Source organism: Notechis scutatus, chromosome 6, assembly GCF_049901735.1.
Source record: "Notechis scutatus isolate UNSWTSFEM ecotype Mainland chromosome 6, rNotScu1.2, whole genome shotgun sequence".
In the NCBI taxonomy this organism is placed as follows: domain Eukaryota; kingdom Metazoa; phylum Chordata; class Lepidosauria; order Squamata; family Elapidae; genus Notechis; species Notechis scutatus.
The window spans coordinates 3,339,460-3,363,278 of record NC_142014.1 but is presented as its reverse complement, the minus strand read 5'-3'; the positions used below and the strand labels follow the sequence as shown (position 1 = coordinate 3,363,278).

Sequence of the window (23,819 nt, the reverse complement as noted above, 5' to 3'; positions counted from 1 at the left end):
CAGAGTTCTCCTCCTCCTACCCTCCTCCTCCTCCTTCTCCTCCCTTCTTCTCCTCCCTGCAAACCCCCCCTCCCTTCTAGCACTGAAGATGTTACTTAGTTGGGTCATGAAATGTCTGCAAGAAAACCACCAAGCTCAGAGAGCCCCGAGGAGCCCACAATTCTTGATTTTTCAAGTAATGCACCAATAGTTCAGAGTCAGGCTTCCAAAGATGTTCAGCCCTTGCCATGGTGGTACCTTTTCAAGCATGCTTGTTAAGCCTGGATTCCCCAACGGGTGTTAAGGAAAACAAACTAAAACAGAATGTACAGCGAAGTCAGATAGGAAGACAGGTAAATGTGTGAGATAAGTTTTCTAGTTAACACGCAGTAAAAATACAGATACGCTTTGTGCTATCAAAAATATTGTTTATTCCATTTAAGAATTATAGCATAGTCAAATGTAACGGTCCATTAGTCATATACCAAATTCAGTCAAGTCTTGTCGAGGATACTCTAATTGCAAAGTCCGTGTCGAATAGCCAGTGTCAGTACACATATAATAAATCTGTCCAAACTTATCTTCTCTCCGTTGAGAAATATCTTCAAAGTAATCCAACACTTCTTCTCCTCCCCGATCCAGCAAGAACGCAGTCTTCAATAAGCCAGCCAGTAAGAGCCAGAGAGTGCCTTGCTGCTTATATAGTACTTTTACAGCTGCACCCTTAATTACATTCCTTTAGCTTAAAGTCACATACACTTTATCTGACAAACCATGATTCATCATTTTATTATCTTTACCCAAAACAGTTAGGGTAAAACAATGTTATCCCTAACAATGCTGTAAGCTAATCCTTACTCACTCCATTTCCCCTTCCTGCTCTGGTTTTGGTGGCTGTGCAGAAGAAAAGTTTCCACTCTCCCATCAAATGTTGACTATAAACATTGAACGACATGAATTTATCCAACAGAAACCGGGTAAACATTTTGCATGAATGTTCCCACATCCAGACACTTCTTTAGCAGCAGTTGGCCTATCTTGGATATCTTGATAGTGACATTGAATTCATGTTGCATTTGCCTCAGTCGCTCACTTCATCGGATCTTCTCCAGGCCTACGCTTGACTTCCAGCTCCTGTTGGGTTGCTGTCAACCCTGAAGCTGGCCTGACTGAGGCCATTTTGAGGCTTCCATGCTGGCACATTGGAGACGAAGGGCAGGGAGGAGGGGGGAATAGAGATAGTTGAGGGTGTTGTAGCCAAAACAAAATACTTTCTCTTGGGAACCAAAGATATCCCTGCAGCTGCTCGGAAGGAGGGGACTGGAGTCACCTAGCAACTGGACGGCGTCTTGATTGGCCTGTGTGACTGGTTGCTTTGAGAAAGTGACAAAATGTTTACTTTTAATTAGGTGAAAACCGTGGGAATATTCAGCGTCGGTTTTCACCAGCCTGTGCCAATATGACGTATTTATTCTTTGAGGAATATACCTGCCTCGGAGTTTTGTTTGCTACGGGGACGTGGCTTGGAACCCTGTCGGTGGCTTCCTTCCCTGGCTGTCCCTCTTTCTCAAAGCCTCTCTCTTTCTTTTTGTGTCTTCTCGTTTTCAGACCCAGATCATGTACAAATGGGTGGAGCCCAAGATCTGCCAAGAGGATGTCTCCGAAGCGGCGAAGCTCCCTCCTTCGGGAGAGAAGAAAGGATGCCCGCCTTGCAACCCTGGTTTCTACAACAACGGCTCGTCTTTCTGCGCTCCGTGCCCATCGGGGATGTTTTCTAATGGAAACCAGGGTATGAGAAACTGACCGGGATGGGAACTCTGGATTAGCAATAGAAACCCTCGCTTTCACTTGAGGTTGTGTTGGTGGCAGCCACGCGTCCTCTGTGAACTCAGACTGTGATATACAACACGGATCTTGAAGGATCTTGTGCCTCTCAAAAGCGGGAAAGCTCATTGAATCAGGGGCAAAGCAGACAGGAAACTAGACGGGATGAATTAGTTGGACTTTATTGTAAGGATACACTGACAGAACCCCGCATGTCTGAAGACACAAACTTCTCGCTTCCATTTTTAAGTGATTGATTCATTAGGGTGGGTCCTTCTGAAGTGATGTAGGGTTTCCTGCCTAGGCAGAGAGTTGGACTAGAAGATCTCCAAGGTCCCTTCCAGATTCTATTCCTATTCCTATTCCTATTCCTATTCTGTTCCTATTCCTCTTCCTCTTCCTATTCTATTCCTCTTCCTCTTCCTCTTCCTCTTCCTCTTCCTATTCCATTCCATTCCATTCCATTCCATTCCATTCCATTCCATTCCATTCCATTCCATTCTATTCTATTCTATTCTATTCTATTCTATTCTATTCTATTCTATTCTATTCTATTCTATTCTATTCTATTCTATTCTATTCTTAAGTATCTTTCTCTGGCCTTTAAGCACAGGAGGCTCTCTTTAGCGTCAACTTCCTTTCGATCATCTAAGGCAGAATAACGTAGTAGGGTACTTTCTGATCCAGTGTGTCTACTGAGTATTACAAGGCCCTCATGCAAGGGAAACATCACGCTTTCCGAGATGAAGAATGCTGTGTTAACTGAAAGGTAGCTGGCCTGAATAACCCAAGCAGGTTCATCCACGAAGGTCTGTGTCAAGATGCCACCCACAACCACGTGATCTGTAGGGCTTGTGTAAAAAAAAAAAGGACAGAGCTTGGACTCCACGGTTGAGATCACCAAATTTTGGATTCTCTCTCTATGGGAATCTTCACATCCAAGGCATTTAGACTGGGGTGGGGCTGTTTTTGTTCTTACAGTGCTTAATAAAACAGTTTTTTTTTTTAAAAAAAATCAATAGTTTTTTTTGGGGGGGAATTGTTCTGACCCAGCTCCCCAAACATGAGAAACCCTCTGACGTGAACTCTAAGGATTCCTTTATTAGGAACGCTGGCAGCCCCGACAAAAAGTTTCTCTCTCACTGCAGGCTAACAAGTCTCTCTGGCCGGAAGAGGAATAGTTCATCTATTCATCTCCGCCTCCTGTCTTTTATCCCCAGAGCCTGGGTGGGGCTCGCTAGCAGTGGTGGCTCTTCCGTCCCAAGGACCGGCCCATAGATTTCCACTGCTCTCCTCTCCTCTGCCTTCTGCGCATCCATGTATCAGGCACTGGTCCCAGCTGTTTCTCCTCTTCCTCATCAGCCACCTCCAGACCTGGGGGCTGTTGACTCTTGCCTCCCTGCCTCTCTCTCTCTCTCTCTCTCACACACACACACACACACACACCTCCATTCCCTCTTCTCCCTCAGAGCCCTCAGGTTGCCCTGGTGCTGACCCTGACTCCCATGCCTCCTTCCCCCTCCTCTGACTCGGCTGCTGGAGGGCCGGCAGCTGACAGGCCATAGCAGGAGTAACTTAATTCTCGTCTCCTCCTTCTTTAGAGTGCCAGGCCTGTCCTGCTGGCACCGAGCCAGTGCTTGGACTGGAATATAAGTGGTGGAATATGTTGCCTCTCAACATGAAGACTTCCTGCTTCAACGTTGGGAACTCCAAATGCGATGGGATGAATGGTGAGCTGGTCTTTATATTACGTTTCCCATCTCTCCCTTCGTGTTGCTTCAGACCCTGAAAGAGACGTTGGGTGAGCAAGGATCCAACCAAGCACGGTGTTTCCTACAGCATCAATAACTTACGCTGTGCTTTTATCTGAATGGGAGATCAGGATTTAGCTGTTCTCATAGATTGAAGAGCATTTTCTCCTAAGCTTTAACCTTCACCCAGGGGTCAGCTGCGTGCTGAGGAAAAGCACCTCCAACCAAGAGAAAAGGAAGAATGTCCTTCTAAGGATCTCAGCCGTCCCTGGCAGAGGAGAATGTTAGGTCCAAGATGCAGCCTTTGCTTTTAAGGTGAGAAATGGGCCTGCTGTGCCTCTCGGAGACTCCAAGGTCCCATTTCTTCTCTTAAAAAGCCCACAACAATTCCCATAAATTTACTACATCCATCCTGGGGGCTCACGGCATCTTTGAGTTGTCTCCTGTGGCCCTTTGGGTGGCCAGAAACTTGGAGATGGCCTCCGCTTGGACCTCTGGCAAGTGGGAACATTTGCATGATCAGTGATACCTCTTCATAACCATTGGTCCATGTTCCTTGAAGGCTACCATAGCAAGCTGTAGTTTCTGTACCCATGGGCAAGGTGTGTGTGTGTGTGTGTGTGTGTGTGTGTGTGTAAACCAAAGTGATTGGATTTAGGGAAGATGGGTTAACATTTTCAAAATTACAGACGGTCTATCTATAGATGGGACTTTCCTTTTTCAGGCTGGGAAGTTGCCGGTGACCACATCCGGAGCGGGGCAGGAGGCACAGATAACGACTATCTCATTGTGAACCTCCACGTACCAGGATTTAAGTAAGGAGTAGAGTAATTTCTGATGGGTCTGGCAAGGGGATTATGCTCTGGTCCTTTAGCAGGCTCTCAAATGGAGCCTGGAGGGCAAACCTGGAGGAGATGCAGTGGGCGTCCTTCTCACAATCTGCTTTGTTTGTGCGTTAAGAAGCATAATTTCTTTTCAAATATGTTGTTATTTTATTATACAAACAGTAGGAAAGTAGGGGAGGGATAAGTGTAGGAAAAAGGGGAAAAAAAGAAAGAAAGGCATTGAAATTCTGACTCCCTTTGGTGCAGTAGGATAAGATAGTAGCATCAAACCTCAACTTTTTACTTTTGCATAATAATATAAACTAGCCACTTCCATAACAACAAACCCATCTAATCGGTAAAACCCAAAATCAACGTTTTATTTTTTTCCACCTCAAGCACCAAAGCTCAGAAGTGGTTTCCAAGGAGAAACAAAATAATTGTGGCTTTTTTCTTTAATAAGAAGCATAATTTCTGAAGCTGAGTTTTAATAAGATAAAGTACAAATAGCATACATGCTGTATGTGACTACACACACACACACACACACACACACACACACACTAAAATTGGCAGTTCATTGAAGGCAATAAACAGTCTCTATAGTAAAGGGGTCCAACCTTAGGAACTTTTAACATGTGGACTTCGTCAAGGTCTTTTGACACACATGAGTTCTATCTTAACTTTAGGAAGAGGTAATAAAGATCCTTTATCATTTAATTTAAAAATATTAGGAAAATAGAACAAGGCTAAAGATGCTAAACTTTTTTTAATTTATGAGAATAAATCCATCCCTGAGTTTTAGAAGAGCCAGGTAATGAACAGCAAGATGGGCTTTTCGTCTCTTTGACCTGAAATAGCTAGCTATTTTGAAAGAAGGCCGACTTGGAGCCCCTGGCAACTCATCCCTTCCTCTCTGTTGAACAGGCCTCCCACATCCGTAACAGGAGCGATGGGCTCAGAACTTGGGCGCATCACTTTCGTCTTTGAGACCATCTGCTCTGCAGACTGCGTGCTCTATTTCATGGTGGTAAGTGAGGAGGATCCACGGAGGGAAGTCTGTAGAGATGCTACAGCTGGCCCCATCCCGCCAACTTTATCTAACAACCTCAGTCCTGCTCCAGTGGTGGGATTCAAATGGTCTTACCACCGGTTTGGTGGGCGTGGCTTGATGGGCGTGGCTTGGTGGGTGTGCCTAATGCCGGTGTGCAGCTATTCCCACACCGTCCGAGACCTACAGCACCAATTGAATAAAGAAGAGAAAAGCAGGGGGAGGATTTTTTTCCTCCTCTCAGCTGATGGTTGGCTTTTTTTTTTTTTTACTACCGGTTCGGCCAAACCAGTCCAAACCGGTAGCGTATCACAACTGTCCTGTTCCCTAACGTGTGCTTTCTTCATGGTTTGTTGGTCTGTTTTGATTGGTTTTCAGGACCTCAACAAGAAGAGCACCAATGTGGTGGAGTCGTGGAGTGGGGCCAAGGGCAAGCAGTCGTACACCCACCTCATTTCCAAGAATGCCTCCTTTACATTCACCTGGGCTTTCCAAAGGACCAATCAAGGCCAAGATGTGAGTCTCACAATCCTTTCACTGAAAATGAAGGGTTTCTTTTTTTTTGTAAAGCTATGAGACAAACTTCGGTTTCCAGCTTTCAAAGAGCCGGCAAATTCTAATCCCTAAACAGCCGGAGCAGCACCATTACGATTCCAGGTGGCCCTGGGCTTCAGACCACAAGGGAACCCAACATTTCTGCTGTCATGTGAGACATTGGTTAAGTGAGGTTTGCCCCCATTTTGCGACCTTTCCTGCCACGGTTCTTAAGTGAATCTGGCTCCCCCCGCCCCCTGATTTTGATTGTCAGAAAGTCCCAAAAGGGGATCACGTGACTTTGGGACCCTGCAACCATCCTAAATGGGAGTCAGTTGCCAAGTGCCTGGATTTTGATCACCTGATCCTTGGGATGCTACAAAGGTCGTAAGTGTGAAACACGGTCATAAGTCCCTTTTTTCAGGGCTGTTGTAACTTTGAACAGAGACCATCAAAGACCCCACAATTCTCCTCCTCTTCTTCCTCTTCCTCTTTTTCCTCTTCCTTCTCTTCCTCCTTCTCCTTCTTTTCATTCTCCTTCTCCCCTTCCTCTTTCCCCTTCTGCCTCCTCCCCCTCCTCCTACTCTTTTATGCAAACCCCACTCCCTTCTAGCACTGATTATGTTCCCGAGTGAGAGAACGAACCGTTTGCAAGAAAACCACCAAGCCCAGAGATCCCCAAGGACCCCAGACTTCAACCTCCAGCTACAAATATTCTCTTCTCTTGGCAATTACTAAAGTGGAGGTGTTGCAAATGGCTCTTTATATACCTGAGTGTAGCATTTCTTAGATGGTGATGACAGACAAGATAGAAAACGGATGCATTTAATGGGTCTTAGTGGTCTATTTTTTGGGGGGACTGTTTCTTTCAGAACAGGAAGCTGATCAACGACGTGGCCAAGATCTACTCGATCACTGTGAGCAATGTAGTGGACGGAGTGGCCTCCTCCTGCCGGGCCTGTGCCGTTGGTTTAGAGCAGTCTGGCTCCTCCTGCATCCCGTGCCCTCTTGGGCACTACATAGAGAAGAAAACCAACCAGTGTCAAGCGTGCCCTCCCAACACGTACCTCTCTATCCACCAAGCCTACGGGGAAGGAGCCTGCGTCCCTTGTGGGCCTGGCAGCCAAAGCACCCAGGTAAAGTGGGCCCCTCAAAAACCTTGGGCTTTGAAAGAAGCCTGACTATGGAGGATTCGGTCAGTGGCTTGTCTAGATAGACCAGGATGTGTTCCAATGCTGGTCCATCACCAGGTCTCCCTGAGCTTTCTCTTCGTTGGCCAAACATACTAGTTCCAGTGGTGGTGTTCTACTGGTTCGGCCCAGTTCGGGGACACAGCTGACAAGCAGTTGTAAACCAAAACACCTTTCCAGAGATTAGAAGGGGGCGACTTCCTTTCTCTTTTCTTGTCAAAGCTTTGCCTGCTCATGCCAGGAGCTTTCAAGAACTCATTCATCTCTCTTCAATGATCGAAGGCCCGGAGACTAAAACATATGAAGAATGGCTGCAGGAATTGGGTTTGGCCAGTCTGGAGAAAAGAGGGTCTAGATGAGACAGGATAGTGGTCTTCCAGTATTCAAGGGACTGCCACAAAGAAGAGGGGGTTCAAATTATTTTCCAAAGCACCTGAAGGCAGGACAAGAAGCAAAGGATGAAAATTAATAAAGGAAAGTACCAACCTAGAAATAAGGAGAAACTTCCTAACAGAACAATCGCCCAGTAGAACGGCTTGCTCAATGGAGGTTTTCAAGAAGAGACTGGACAGCCACTGGTCTGAAATGGTGTAGGAGCTCCTGCTTGAGCAGGAGCTGGACTAGAAGACCTCCAAAGTCCCTTCCAGCTCTATTCTGATTGATTGATTCTTTTACTGGAGACATGGAGATGATAATAGTCCCTTCTTTGGTCAACATCAGGATTTGGAACTTTCAGACCTTACTGAGCTACAATTCCCTCTACACCCAGCCCCAGCATAAGGAACAGGAAGGAAGGGATGCTGGAAGTTGCAGCTGATGAGTGTCTGGAAGCTGTCGGTCTCCCTTTTCTGATCCACCCCGTTGTGATGATGATTTGGGTGGCTGGTTTTCCTCCTGAGCCTAGTTTCTAACTTGATTCCCGTAGTCTTCCCTGCAGCCGCTCCCTTCTAATTTGTCCTCCTCTCCTCTCCTCAGGACCGCTCGGCCTGCTACAATGACTGCCACTTCTCCTACGTCAGGAACAACCGGAGCCTGGCTTACGATTTCAGCCGTCTGAGCAGGGTGGGCTCCTTAATGAATGGACCGAGCTTCACCGCGAGAGGCACCAAATTCTTCCATTTCTTCAACATCAGCCTGTGTGGGTCCCAAGTAAGCGCCTGCCTTTCCAAGATTAAAAACGACTATTATCTGGGATCCGAGGCAATTTGATCTGGTCAGAGCTGGAAGGGGTGTCTTTAGCCTTTAGGAAGGTTCCAAAAACCCGGTTTCCCCCACAGGAGATGAACCCGGATAACAGAGAAGGCAGGTTTGGGAAGGCGGGAGGAGGGTTTGAAGGATGCCACCCGGAGGCCACGGTGATGTTGATTTTGGTTTCAGCGTTCCTGCCACGCTGTTCGTTCAATGTCCAATGCCTGCAGTCATGGTCACACAATTTGGAGTAGGGCATATAAATCCAAAGAAACAGACAGCTAAATAAAATTTGTCACCTTATTGGGATCTCCAGCCGATCGGAGAATGGAAATGAAACAGCGACTTGTGGATTCGTGACCCTGTTAGGAAGACGTAGGCTATTCGATCATCAGGAAGGGAGGTTTGTGGTTAGTCTGATCATACCAAAACACCAGATAATCACAGAAACATTTAATTCTCTACCATCTGTGTTTCTGGTTTTCCTTCCTTCCTTCCTTCCTTCCTTCCTTCCTTCCTTCCTTCCTTCCTTCCTTCCTTCCTTCCTTCCTCCCTCCCTCCCTCCCTCCCTCCCTCCCTCCCTCCCTTCCTTTTCTTATTGTCCCTTCCCTTATTGTCCCTTCCCTTTTTCCTTCATTCCTTCCTTCCTTCCTTCCTTCCTTCCTTCCTTCCTTCCTTCCTTCCTTCCTTCCTTCCTTCCTTCCTTCCTTCCTTCCTTCCTTCCTTCCTTCCTTCTCCATTTTCCTTCATTCCTTCCTTCCTTCCTTCCTTCCTTCCTTCCTTCCTTCCTTCCTTCCTTCCTCCATCGTTCCCCCCGGCTGTTTGATTATCTTCAAAGGAATCACCATGTTCCTTTCATGGTCACTACAGCTCCATTTTGGCAGATGGCTTCCTGAATTTGTCAGCCAATTAGCATGAAATTGTAGAGGAACCTGGGTCTGGTTTGACATACGTTAAGAAACAAACCAACCCATGGCCTTTCCCCCTTTTAACTTCCACAGGGAGAAAAGAGAGCCCTCTGTGCAGACAACATAACGGATATCACGCTGAAGGATATGGTGGCCGAGTCAGAAGATTATTCCAACGTAGTGAGGGCCTTTGTCTGCCAGTCGACCATCATCCCTCCGGACAGCAAGGGCTTCCGCACCGCTTTGGCCCTTCAGTCGAACAGCCTGGCCGACGTGTTCCTTGGTAATCTTCTCCTTGTTGGGATGCAAGAATGAACAGCCCTAAAGCCCAGGCAGAGCAGAATAGGATGCCATGTGGACACAGCCCAGCAGAACTCTGATTTGTAGAAATAGGATGATTTGCAATGGGCAATTTTTGCAAGTCTAAAGACGTGGACCAGGGATGTCTCTATCATCTGTCAAGGATGATATTGACAGAGGGGAATATTTATAGTTCAGGGTTTAATTATGGGGTCCTTGGTGCTGTCTGGGCTTGGCAGCTTCCTTGCAGATGTTTCATTACCCAACTAGGAAACATCATCAGTGCTAGAAAGGGGGGAGGAGGAGGAGGAGAAGAAGGAGGAAGAGGAGGAGGAGGAGGAGAAGGAGGAGGAGAAGGAGGAGGAGGAGAAGAAGAAGAAGAAGAAGAAGAAGAAGAAGAAGAAGAAGAAGAAGAAGAAGAAGAAATAATAATAATAATAATAATAATAATAATAATAATAATAATAATAATAATAATAATAATAATAATAATAATAATAATAATAATAATAATAATAATAATAATTGTCCTTGGTGCTCCCTAAGCTTGGTTGCAGATGTTTCATTACCCAACTAGGAAACATCATGAGTGCTCCCAGCTTTTTATACAGGAGTATCTACTAATAAATATCTCTGTTTGACTGGCCAACTGATTTTAATAGATTACTGTATTAGTACTTAAAATCAGTGGTCACATCATCCATTCTCAGTTCAGGGGCTCTAATGACCTGAAAGAAGTCTAAAGCCTTGCAATTTTATTATATATAAAAATACTGTGCTTATTGATAGAAGAAAAACCTTCTTTTAAGATATCGGAGTGATTTTTTGGGGTAGTTTTCTGTACTGAATTGCTAACAAATTAGATTCCAAGTTACTTTTAAAAGAAAGCTTCCTTTATCCCTAGGCCTCCATTGCTCAAGGGGTATTATTACAGATTCGTGCAGGGAAGGTTCAGAGCTTAATTGGTTTAACTGAGTAACATTCGTCTTCCTTTCTTTGAGTAAAAAAATAATAATCTACCACTTGCTCACAAAAATATTGCTCAGAGCGTTGATTGAGTTGAATTTCCTTCCTAGTGATTATATTCATGTTCTTTTCTTGGCAAGGACAGGGAAATAGTTTGTCACCACTGTTTTTTCTGGGGTGTTTTTCAATTTCCTGGCTAGTCTAAATGTGCACGTACCATCAATGTTCCAACTGACGAACCCAACCAAAGCAAGCACAGTGGAGACAATCCAATCTATTGAGTACACTCAATATTGAGTGCAAATATTGAGTGACGAGGGCAAAATTGAGGGCAATATTGAGTACACTCAATATTGAGTGCAATATTGAGTGACGAGGGCAAAACCAGATCTAGCTCTTCCCTGTGCAAACCCACATAATTAAAGTATAGGATTCTCCCTTCCCCTCTTAGTGCAGGTCCCAGTGTCCACATGGCGTGTCATTGTATTGTTATGAGAAAAAGTCTCTGGCTCTGGCGAATACCTGCCAAAGTGTCCTTGGTTCTCACAGCTCGTCTTGGCATCTGCAGCCTCCATTCCATCTCCCCCTTCCCTCCCCTTTGGGTCATTGGCAAGCTGAGAAGTGACAATGGTTGCAAAGCATAAGCATGCTTCGAACTTGACATGTACATTGAATTCTTCCACACAGTCTTGGGGATTTTTATAAGAAAACCAGAAAATATATCGAACGTTGAAACATCTCGGTTTGGCCTTAGACCAACTTGCATTGTAGCAAATCAAATCTTCAAATCTGACTTGCTGCAAGGCGTGTTCAGAGCTGACGGGCTCCTTAGTGAACTTGGAGCCCAACATCTTCCTGATAACATTTTGTGGAATATATAGTCTCCCTCCCAACCGCCTAGAAATCCTTTCAGAAATAGCTTCCTTTTCTTCTTTGCAGGAGCAACTGTTGAAACGACGCTGGGAAATGTTAATATTAAGCCAGAAATGTTTGTGCCATCTGAAACAAAGCTGCCCGATGTTCATTTCTATTACAAGTAAGTAGAAGAACGAATCATTCGATTCTTCATTTTCCTTTGCAATCTGCAGAGGGGAGGTGAAAATTCAGGAGAAGCTTCCATTGTCACCAAGGGCGAAATTAAATAGTCAAGAGGCACCATAATTTGTTTTGACTGTGGGTGTTAATAACCCTCCTGTAATATTATCCTCCCCCCCCCCCGGCTACGTTCTGTTTAGCATCATATGTAATATTATAAATATGGTTCGTGTCCTTTTTTCATAGGATTCAGTTCTTCTTCTTGGCCAACCAATTTTATTCTTGCTCTTCACACGGCTGCCTTCTTAATTTCTGCAAAATGATTGGAGAAATAAAGCCTCTGATAGCACAATTAAAAGACATTCTTCTCTTTACCCGGACTGTCGGTCTAACTCAGTATTCTGGGTCTTAATAAAGGAGAACATTTGTAGCTCAGGATTGAAATGAGGAGTCCCTAGTGTTCTCTAAGCTTGGTGGGTTTTGTCAAAGCATTTGCAGCTTGACTGCTATTGTGAGACAACCCAGGACCAAAACAGAGCACACAGAGGCTTAGTCATTTAACAGTGGTTTATATACAAGACAGTTATATACAGAAATATATGTGGTAGGCAAATACCTGGCAAGCAATCAATCTTCTTGACTCTGTATGGAGAACTCTACAATGAAGACAGGACACAAGGAGAGAGAATACGCCCTCTCATGGCTGCCTTTATATAGACAACTCTTAAAGTGGTAAATACTTCTGTGGACCCATTCTTAGTCTTAAAAAGGCAGTACGTTTGCTGATTCATCCTTATTGCATCAGCCTTACATTGCATCAGCCTTACAGCTGCTGGTCAGCTCTTACATCTAAGTACCTTAACAGTTTTCTTGCAGATGTTTCATGACCCAACTAGGTAACATCATCAGTGCTAGAAGGGGAGGTGTTTGTGGAGAAGGGAAAGAAGGCAGACTGGGGTCCCGGGTGCTCTCTGAGCTTGGTGGTTTTCTTGCAGATATTTCATGACCCAACTAGGTACAACATCATGCATCACTGATGATGTTACCTAGTTCAGGTGATGAAACACCTGCCAGAAAACAACCAGGCTCAGAGAGCACCAAGAGCCCTTCATTCTGGAAGTCAGTAGGGAAAGCCAGGTTCTCTTAATGACCATGTCATTCACTTAACGAATGCCTTGCTTAGCAATGGGAATGCTGGTCTCAATTTTGGTCGTAAACCAAGGACTGTCCGCAATGGACAAATAGGGGAACATTAGACTGGGGGAATCACTCTCTTCAACTTTCTTCCATGGTCCCACTCCCCAAGTTTTCAGAAATATTTATTAAATGTGCACTGCCAAGTCTCAAATAACATGGAAGTTAAGCAGAGTTAGATTTGTCTAGTGAGTCCCGTAAAAGGAAATAAAGATGTAGGCTAGACTGGAAAATAATAATAATAATAATAATAATAATAATAATAATAATAATAATAATAATAATAATAATAATAATAATAATTAATAATAATACTTTACCTTAACAGCTCAGGTTTTTCACTTGAACTGTTAAGTTTTTATCAGTCCCAGACTGTGAATATTATTATTATTATTATTATTATTATTATTATTATTATTATTATTATTATTATTATTAATACTTTACCTTAACAGCTCAGGTTTTTCACTTGAACTGTTAAGTTTTTATCAGTCCCAGACTGTGAATATTAATAATAATAATAATAATAATAATAATAATAATAATAATAATAATAATAATAATAAACAATAAATCTGAAAGAATGCAATGGCAGAAAATGTCAGTAAAATAGCTTGCATGAATTCACAGTCTCCAGGGGTAGAGCTTGACTCAAGAGTATCCTATATCTTAGTGCCAAATCCAGAGTTGCTAATAAATATGATAAAAACTGGCAATCACTTCATAAAGCCTCTAGCTAAGAAGACACCCCTCTCCAAAATGAAAAACACCTGGGTTTTTTTCACTGCAGGAAGCTGAGAGAGACCCTGCGTCTCTCTGGGTAACACCTGGAACCCCCTTTTCTCCTTTCTGCCCAGGTCTTCAGGTGCTTCAGCCACTTGTGAAAATGGCCGCAGGTCTGTTGTGACAATGAGGTGCAACCCCACGAAACTCGGCCAGGGAGAAATTTCAGTTCCCAGGTATGTGTTAAGACAGGAAACTCGAGCGGACGCAGGGGGTGGGATTCTTCCGGTTTGGACCAGTTCTGTAGAACTGGTTGTTATGATTCTGCGCAGTTCGGAGAACCAGCTAATTGTGTCCCTGGCTGGTTCCGCCCCTCTCCGCTTGCCCCTCCGTTCCCCTCCCAGTCAGTCCTTATCGTGCATGGTCAACATGGCATGCATGTCCGACATCGCTGACTGCGTTCTCCTCTGCCCAGTCACTCCTTGAGGTATTTCTTCCCCCCCCTCTCCCGACGATCAGCTGTTCCGATGATCAGCTGTGCCGTGACCCCCCTCACTGTGTTACCGCTTCGCCCAGGAGGCTCCCGTGAGGCAAACAGGGGAGTGTGGGGGAGGGCTCCTTGTAATGAAAAGAAAGCTAGTGTCTTTAGTGTCTACAGAGATTGTCAGGCATCCAGGTCATGGTTTATCCCAAAAGTGCTTTTTCAAGAGGCAGCTGGACTTTCTGGTTTTTTCCCTCCCTTGAGAACACTTTGCTTCTCATTCAAGAGAAGTTGAGAACCGAAGACGCTTCTGGGATGAGAAGTGAAACGTTTTCAAGGGGGAAAAAAAAAAAACCAAGGAAGTCCACTTCCCTTTTGAAAAAGCACCTTTGGATCTAAATTTTAGTGAGAATTGAATGAAAAACAAAAGGCTTAACCTTTTCCCCATCCAGGCTCACCTGTGCCTTGAAATCTATCCACAGATGTGGTCCCTGAACACCATCTTTTAAAAAAAAACAACCTCTGGTTTGGAATGTCATGCTCCCATTTTTCTTCCAAACAAATTGCACTCTTACTCTGTAGGATTTTTTTTCTTCCTCTGCCTATTCACCTGCAGAGGATCTTCTGAATTTGACCTTGTGGTTTAGGTTAGACCAAATGAGATGCCCTCCCCTTTACGATAGTTCCACCAACCTGAACTCTTAGCCATGTGCAAACTAAATTATAAACCATGTACGGATTGATGCTCACCATAGAGCAGCCCCTGGATGACTCCAGATGTGCAGGCTGCTAACTCAGAGTCAAAAGAGGAGGAGACGGTGTGTTGGAGATTTTGAATCCTTGTTGGAAAAGGTCCCGAAAGGACGCTGAGCAATGAAGTGGAAGAGGGTCCATTAAAGAAGCCGAGTGCTCATAATATATTTATCCTGGACCCAGGAGACAAAACGACCACAGTTTTGCATTTTTCAGAACATTGTCAATGGCCAACTTGGCAACGTGTGTGTGTGATTATTTTGCAGTTCATGGACTGGGAGTGTGACAGGGAGGAAGTCTCTTTGAGAACCAATTAAGTTAACAATTTTCTCGCTTCTGAATGCATCACTCTAACCCAGCCAGCATTTCTCCTCCAGTTCTTGTCCTGCAGGGACCTGTGATGGGTGTGGATTCTACTTCTTGTGGGAAAGTGCAGAAGCTTGTCCCATGTGCACCGAGCAGGACTACCACGAGATCGAGGGTGCTTGTAAAAAAGGACACCAGGTAATTAACTGGTTGCATCTTCGCTGGCAGCTCAACACAGGTTGTGTAGTTGCACATTATGCTTTCTGTCTTATTAAAAATTATAACTCGGTTACAAATTTGGGTAAGGAAGGCATGAGGAAACCCAAACGTATCACCAGTGATCTTGGGCCTTCATTTTTTTCCTCCCACGAGAAAAGCTGAAACACAACTTCAAAATCTCTATGTATAAGAGCAAAGAAGCACTCACGCATCATCACAAAATCTACAGAACCGTAATGCCTACAATGTACTTGAAATTTGGCCCATATGTTCCTCTTGGCTTCTAGATGCTCACTAAGGAAGGATTTTTCCAAATGACCCTCAGAGCATTTAGAGTATTTCCTATATTATCATTATTATTAACACGCTCTGATGCTAAGGAGTTCTACTCCCCCTCCCCACCTGAAAAAAAGAAATCTCTTCCAAATGCAAAACACAAGCAGAGGAGTTTCACTTTCACTTTCACAGCAGCACCAAGCAACTTTAGTGCAGAACAGTTGAGCTAAGCCACGCCCAGGCTCCTTGCTGTCTCCTTTTTGCTCACACAGCAAATACTATTTCAGTTTCCAAACAACCCTCAACTCTCTCACACACGGACAGGACGCTAGCTAGGTGAATACCGATGGATGTTGGTAGGCAGAGGCAGAATTCCCCCCCTTATTTTCCTCCCCCAAAACTAAGCCCAACCACGTAGTTTTGTAGCGAAGCATGGGTACAGAGCTAGTCCGAGAATATACTAAGTCTTAAAATGAGTACAAACTTTTCAGTGAGAAACACGAAGAAGGGAATAATATGCCGTTTGTTGAAGACAGTTATATGCAAACCATCCCTTTGATCACTGGTTTTAGGTAAACTGCTGGATCTGGGGATAAAAACGGGTGTGGATGAATGCTCTTGGATCTCTTGAATTTAAAAGAAAGGGTGGGAAACTTGCCAACCCTCTTAAATGTGGCCATATAATGATGATATCCACAGGGTATAAAGTAAGACATAGATGGCGAAAAATATTGTTTGAATGGAAGATTTAGTCCCAAATAAAGAGGGCCAGGTCTTCCTTCTATGGAGATTCTCGTTCATCCCAGGCAGGGGTGGGATTCAACCGGTGTTACTTCCGGTTTGGTGACTACGTTTTTTTTTTCTTATTTTTTTTTTAAGTAAAAGTTTTATTGACTTTGACAACAAACAAAAACACATAAAACATAAGACATCAAACATAAAAGCATCATCCTCCTTCATAAATTTACAGACAGTGTATCGGTTGGTTTACCACTCTTTTTTGTGCATCCATTTCATAGTCACCATTGTAATTATGTTACATAATAACTCATATTATCAATCAACAATTATATATCCTAATATTATTATTAAACAATCATTTGACTATAATTTTATTAATTCATACTTAAGTGAGATAACTATAATTTACTTAATTTATTTTATAACAGATCATAAAATCATACCAAGTCTATCCTAATAAAATTTTATAAAGATGTTATCAAAACAGAAGAAAACAAAAAAAATGTATATTCATTATTATTTCCTAAGTTTCTGAATATTCTATTATTATATTGTATTATCTAACCATTGATAAAAAAGATCCCAAACTTCATAAAATTGTTTATCTTCTTGTTCTCTAATTTCAAATGTCAATCTGCTCATTTCAGCACATTCCAATATTTTCTTAATAATTTCTTCGGTTTGGTGACTACGTTTTGACAACCATGACCTGGATGACTGAAAATCTCCCTAGGTGGAAGGCGCAATCCTTGCTTTTTGCAAAGATTCTTACAGAAAATGCTAAGAATTCCCTGGCCCAGACAGGAAAGTACTTCTTCAGCAAAAAGATACTTTCAGCGACATGAAGATTAGTTCAGCTTCTAGAAGAAATATCTTGAATGGGACGTCTTGCTTAGAAGCATAACAAGGAGGAGCCAATTAAATGTGCTGAACAACAAGGAAGAGAGGAAGGGGAAAAACATTACTAGTTGTGTTCCTATTCTGACTATTTACAGTGGGATTATTTGTCTCAGTGGAAATCCTAGGTGATGGTTGATTAGATCCTGAGGCTTTCACTTTGATATTAAACTATTTAAATGATGCATTTACGTATATATACACGCATGATTTCTTAGGTCTCCTTAGCTTTCATGGAACTGACTGACTATGTCATTGCTTAAACATGAGCTCTGTAGGACTTGAATGGAATTGCCTCCTAGGAAAAACCAAATGTATAAAATTGATGGATTATTGATTGGTTGATTGGTTGACTGATTCATTCCTTCGTTCGTTCTCTCTCTGTCTTAGGAAACCTTATACGTCTGGAATGAACCCAAGTTCTGTATAAAAGGGGTTTCCTTGCCCGAGAAAAAGATTATAATCTGTGAAACGGTGGATTTCTGGCTGAAAGTCGGCGCAGGGGTTGGTGCCTTCACAGGAGTCCTGCTCATTGCCTTAACTTGCTATTTCTGGAAGAAAAATCAGAAGTGAGTCCTATACGTCCTTTTTAAAGAAGATATCGAGTTGATCAGCTGATTTTGCAGAGTTAAATCCATCAGTTCAGAGTTCTGGGTTTTTCTGGCTTTCTAGATCTCTTGTTCTCAGCTGACAAGAGTTTCTGGGGTGCCTCTTTTTATCCTTTCCCCCCCCAAATTAATAATCTCATCTTCTTCTGCCCTCCCCCCAATTTTTCTCATTAAGAAGAAATCCTAGCCGAATCAACAAAGCCACGTTTAATTAGATCTCACCCCTTGCTGTAGCCTCACAAAGGCGTAAATTTACAATTACTTTGGGGTCTCTGAGCTTTGTGATTTTCTTGCAGATGCTTCATTACCAAACTGGGTAACGTCATCAATGTACTTATAATTGCTTTGCTTCCTGCCTGTCTGAGAGGCAGCTTGTCCTCCCATTGGTGGAGAGTTGCATTGGCCCACCTCCCCATTCCTGATCTCCCACCACTAGTTTGGCATATTGCCTTGCTAAAGGAGCCAACCTGCAGGATTCTTGCCATCTTGCAACATAAATTATACAGGAGGGGGAGGAATGGCCCATGAAAACACCCCAAAAGTCTTCTGTGCTTTGGATCTACAACTTATATTTGTATTAGTTTGTTTCTGAATCTGGTACGAAGTTCTGCTCAGTTGTATTAAAGATCAACCTGAAGAATCTTTTCTTATCTCACTGGATAATACCTCCAGGTATAGTCTGTGTGAGTTGACAAGATTGCTTCTTTTTTTATTATTAGTTTATACTATAAAATAAAATAAAAATTAGTAGGAAGATAGGGGAGGGAGAAGGGAAGAGAAAAGGGGAGAAAAAAAAGGGGGAAAAGAAAGAAAAAGCGTTGGATTCTGACTTCCTTTGGGGCAGTAGAAAAAGATAGTAGCATCAAAGCTCAACCTTTTACTTTTACAGAACAGTATAAACTAGCCATTTCCATAGTAACAAACCTAACAAATTGGTAAAACCCAAAATCAACATTTTATTTTTTCCACCTCAAGCACAAAGTCCAGAAGCGGTTTCCAAGAAGAAACAAAATAATTGTGTTTTTTTCTTTAATAAGAAGCATAATTTCTGAAGCTGAACTTTGATAAGGAAAAGTACAAATAGCATACGTCTCCGGAACTTAAAATATATTATCCCCTTACCTTTTGTTAGCCTCTGCTAACATCATTTTTCTTTATATTCTCTTCTTTTATAGCTACACCCGGAACTCGTATTTTTAGGATACACACAAACACACACACACACACACACACACTTAGCAGTTCATTGAAGCCACCAAATAGGCTCTGTAGCAAAGGTATCCAAACTATGGCAACTTTAAGACTTGTGGACTTCATCAGGATCTTCTGACATATATAAGTTCTATCTTAACTTTACAAAGAGGTAATAAAGATCTTTTATTATTTAGTAAAAAAAATTTAAGAAAATGAAACAAAAACTAGCCATTTCTACAATGACAAATCCATCTAATTGGTAAAACCCAAAATCCAGGATTCAGTTTTTTTCCCCACCTCGAGCACAAAGTCCAGAAATGGTTTCCAAGCAGAAACAAAAGTGATTGTGGTTTTATTTATTTATTTATATTTAATCAAAGCAGTCAGTTTAGCCACAACGTTGCTTCTGTCTGTATTGGTTCCTGCAGATTGGAGTATAAATATTCAAAACTGGTGATGACGGCCAATTCCAAGGAGTGTGAGCTTCCGGCTGCCGATAGCTGTGCTATCATGGAAGGAGAAGACAACGAAGAGGAAATTGTGTATTCGAATAAACAGTCCTTGTTAGGAAAACTCAAGTCCCTGGCCACCAAGGTAAGCATGGGAGAGAGAATTCTGACTGCAGAATCAACAGCGTAGAATAAGCGAGGGGAAAATGCGGGTGGATTGCCAAAATAGGTAGTAGCCCTCCTCTTACAAACCACTTCTTTAGTGACTGTTGGAAGTGGCCACAGCAGCGAAAAAATGTGCCTGACGACTGTTGCTAAAATTGCAGCATCCCCACAGTTGGAGTCTTCTGATGGGATCTTCTCTGTTGGCTTCCAACAAGCTGTTCTGACCTAGGTTTCCTTAGCAAGCATAACACACAATCTCTGTCCCGGCAAAACCTCTTTTATTCCACGGCTGTGAATTACGTTCATTCACAAGGCTTCACATACAGTCTTTCAGGGGAATGTTGATAAACACCCACCTTATGGCACTTGGAATGTGGTCAGAGAACTAATTGTCCGACGCAGGGCAAGGCCAAAGTTGGCACAGAGTCAAACAGAACTTTCAGAGCTTGAACCGACCAGACAAAATAATTGCTTCCTGCAAGAGCTCACGTCCCCTTTGCTCCTCTTTTGTGTCCTGTGGGAGGGGCCAATCATCTCTGAGGTGTGGCCTTACTCCTGATTGACTCTGCTTTCTCAACTGTTCTTGTCTTCTGGTAGCCCTGCACATGCGCAGGCTGGGAACTGGCTCCAGAAGCTCCTCCACCTCACTGCTGTCCGAACCCAAAGGCAGCTGCTGACTGCTAGCCTGCCCTGGCCCCATCCCTGCCTCCGATGCAGAGTCCTCGTCCGAGCCTTCCTCAGACTCCAAGACCGGCCCAGGTTCCTCCCCAACCTCCTCACTACTGTGTTGACTCTGCTGCCAGCTCCGTCAGCTGCCGGCAGGCCACAACACAAGCAAAGTCAATAGGGAAAGTAGGATTTTCTTAATGACCACGATTAACCTAACAACAGTATTGATTCACTTACCAGCCGTGTGCCAAAAAGATAATAAAATCTGTCGTGACTGACTTAGCAAGCATCTCACTTAGCAATGGGAATTCCAGTCTCGGTTCGGGCCACCTGTACAGAATATTTCCTCAATAAAACTGGTTATTGCGCAGTGCAGTTTTGTAGGAAAACATCCTCTATGCTCTTCTTTTATTATTTCTTAAGGTACAAATCTTGTCTCTACTTTTTGTGATTGTTCCCCCCTCTTTCTCATTGGTTATTTTCCCCTTTTTAACTTGAGGGAGATGGAACTGTTCCTTCCTGTAAAACGATGGTGTCCCCATCCCTCTAAACTTCAAAGCAGCTTCCAGAAAATCTTTGGAAATCTATTTAACATTTAGACAAGGAAGCATATTCCAAATGGAATGTTTTCACAGGAAATGAGTGAGCGGGATACAAAGTTGTACTCCCCCCCCCCGATGTGTGATAAGTATACAAACTAGATACTAAATGTAATATTTAGAAACTCAGTCCTTGCACACAGATAGACACACACGGCTCTATGTGAGAGTCAATATTGTTGTTGTGCTTTCCCCTATTACGAAGAGCCGCGGTAGCACAGTGGTTTGAATGCAGCATTGCAGGATAATTCTGCCCACTGCCAGCAGTTCGATTCTCACCGGCTCAAGGTTGACTCAGCCTTCTGTCCATCCAAGGTTGGTAAAATGAGGACCCAGATTGTTGGGGGCAACTTGCTGACTCTGCAAACTGATCAGAGAGGGCTGTAAAGCACTGTGAAGGGTTACATAAGTCGAAGTGCTATTGTCATTTTGTAGTCTTGCTGGAACTACACTTCTTTGTGGTACGCTACACGAGGGAGGGCCCTTTTGCTTAATTGCTCAATTGGAGGATCCAATGACGGATCAGTGACCCCCTTCAAACTTTTTTCTTTTCTGACCTAGGAAAAAGAAGACCGCTTCGAATCTGTCCAGCTGAAATCCTCCAGATCTCAAAATATATGAAGGCTCGGTTTTGCCCGTTGTGCCCAATTTCTATTTCCAGGGGACCAATTTTTCAAACTCGTGCTGAGACCACATCGGAGGATTGGCTTCCTGGGTGAGAAACGTTGAGCGATGGGCAAAGGAAGCAACAGAGAAAGAGAAGAAGAGAGAGAGAGAGAGAGAGAGAGAAAGAGGAGACACTGCCTTATTGTGAGACTCAGTTGCCAAAAGCAAAGCCAGCCCTTAGCATCCTACAGCTGTGGCTCAACTCAGGGAATGAGGAACTATGGATGGCGTAGCCCGTTGGGTTGGCTCAGAGGCAGAAAATCTGCATGGCGTTTCCTTAAAATATACAGTAGCAAGAGATTGAGAAACCGACAGTTTTCTGCCCTCCCTGCTCCCTTGGTTGCCATCCTCCGTTCCAAACGTTGCTTCACTCTGTCCTGGGAGAGAAGGTCCTACCTGACGCCAGGTAGAGGCCTACCTGTGCATTGCTCTGGCATGGCCGATGCTGCTTCTCAGTATCCCTCAAGTTCCCTGCTGTCACCCACGTGAAACTGCTTGAGTTCTTAGAACATGACCAGGCTCCCCCGATGAGCTGGGAGGTGCCGCGTTGAGTTTTTGTCTTGAAATCGAAACATCCCTCAATGCTTGAAACAGAAGAAAGGTTCCAGTCTCATCTTTGGAAAGGGTTTCCTCCCCTCCTCCTCAACTTTGGCGAGGAAGATGCTTGATGCAGAAAGCCAAGGTGAGGTCTTGGTGAAGGCTGGGAATCTAGTTCCTCTCCAGCAGAAGCAGCTAAATCTAGCTGCAGATACGTCCAGGAGATGGCCCACACTCAAGGACGACAATGTGTCATTCTCTATGGGGTTATCCAGAAGGGCCCCACTACCCCTCCGTCTTTGACGGGACGTGTTCCCTAACAAGAAGGACCAGAGACCTGGTGCAGCTCACACCCAAACCCATTGGCTTTACACAACCCCTTTCTTTATGGAGGCTCCTTTCCCCGTGATTTTGTTTGCTTTGCGTACACCTTCATCCACCCTGCGCACGCTATTTGGAAGGGCGGAAGAGGGGACTGTTAAGGACCTGGGTTTGTTAATGAGGAATTGAAATGCCTTGTAAAGCACCAATGGCCCATGGCTGCCGAATGTCCACATTCACCTGAAACGTTTGAACGCTTAAGGGCCATTTTTTTGGTCTATGCACACACGTCTAGACCTAGTGGGAAATAAATAGTGCAAATTGGGCTTCAAAAAAAAGTGACATAATCTTACTTACCTTGCACCAGTAGTGGTATGCTACTGGTTCAGCCCGGTTCAGCCTGGTTCAGCCAAACCGATAGCAAAAACTGGTAGTAAAAAACAGCCTCCGACAATCACCTGAGAAGAGAAAGAAGAGAAAAAGGCAAGATCGTCCCTCTCCCACCGGCCCCTGCGCTTTTCTCTTCTTGATCCTCTCAGCTGGTATGCGGAAAGCTGCGTGCGTGATCACCGAACCAGTAGTGCAACAGATAGGATCCCACTGCTGCCTTGCACACTTCTTCTGGGCGTGCGCTCCTTGTTGCAACAGAAGAAATATTCCAGGTGAACCGAGGCAGCAATTGGGTATAACAGCTGTGTGGGGGAAAAGAATTTAAATCATGGATCCTAAGAGCTTTTTTGTGGTCACAGTATCATTTTTCCAACAGGTGAGAAGCACCTGAACGGTAGCCCAGGGCTGGGAAAAAACCACAGGGCCATTTCCGTCTTCCTTATGGCCCTCCGTTCTTCTACCAACCGCCTTCCCATGTCAAAAATCAGCCGTAGGGATTTCCTATAATCTATCACATTTTTTCCCCCCAGAATTTCCAACATAAAGTCTATCAATGCAAAAATATCCATCAGCATAAAACCAGGGAGATAAATTCTATGAAAGATACAGTATGTTTTATAAATGTATAGTTAAATTATGGGTGAACCATGGACGGGGGATTTTAAATGAGTTCTAATAGGTTCTAAAATGGTTCTAATGAGTTCTAAATATATATACAGTATACATACATACATACATACATACATCATATACATACATACATACATACCCTGTTTCTCCATATCCCAGCATGTTTTATAGACATGAAATGAAATTAAACCCTCCCCCAAATTAAGTGTGTGTGTGTGTGTGCACACCCAGATATGGTGCTGCCTGCGTGTGATATGAAGTGCCCCAAACGCTAACATCCGCCGCGCGCCAAGCAAAATTAATCACCAAAGACGGCCTGAAAAAAATAAGACCCGCCTTATTAAAAAACACGTACATACATACATACATACATACATATATATATATATGTGTGTGTGTGTGTGTGTGTGTGTAAAATACAAAGCACTGAAGAAAAAATGAAGTGAGAGTA

At 43.6% G+C, this 23,819-nt stretch overlaps 1 protein-coding gene across 1 annotated transcript in view; it reads left to right on the top strand.

Annotated features, from left to right (window-relative positions):
• Positions 1-23,421, top strand: part of ELAPOR2 (endosome-lysosome associated apoptosis and autophagy regulator family member 2) — a 73,968-nt gene extending 50,547 nt beyond the window's left edge. The window contains exons 9-22 of the mRNA XM_087969193.1: positions 1,588-1,768; positions 3,405-3,533; positions 4,279-4,369; positions 5,306-5,408; positions 5,808-5,945; positions 6,836-7,099; positions 8,129-8,302; positions 9,343-9,532; positions 11,455-11,551; positions 13,602-13,703; positions 15,079-15,205; positions 17,531-17,709; positions 19,371-19,536; positions 21,386-23,421. Of these exons, the coding sequence (XP_087825319.1) occupies positions 1,588-1,768; positions 3,405-3,533; positions 4,279-4,369; positions 5,306-5,408; positions 5,808-5,945; positions 6,836-7,099; positions 8,129-8,302; positions 9,343-9,532; positions 11,455-11,551; positions 13,602-13,703; positions 15,079-15,205; positions 17,531-17,709; positions 19,371-19,536; positions 21,386-21,445 (2,001 nt within the window). The 3' untranslated portion in view covers positions 21,446-23,421. The remainder of the gene's footprint in view (positions 1-1,587; positions 1,769-3,404; positions 3,534-4,278; positions 4,370-5,305; positions 5,409-5,807; positions 5,946-6,835; positions 7,100-8,128; positions 8,303-9,342; positions 9,533-11,454; positions 11,552-13,601; positions 13,704-15,078; positions 15,206-17,530; positions 17,710-19,370; positions 19,537-21,385) is intronic.
• The last annotated feature ends 398 nt before the right edge of the window (positions 23,422-23,819 follow it).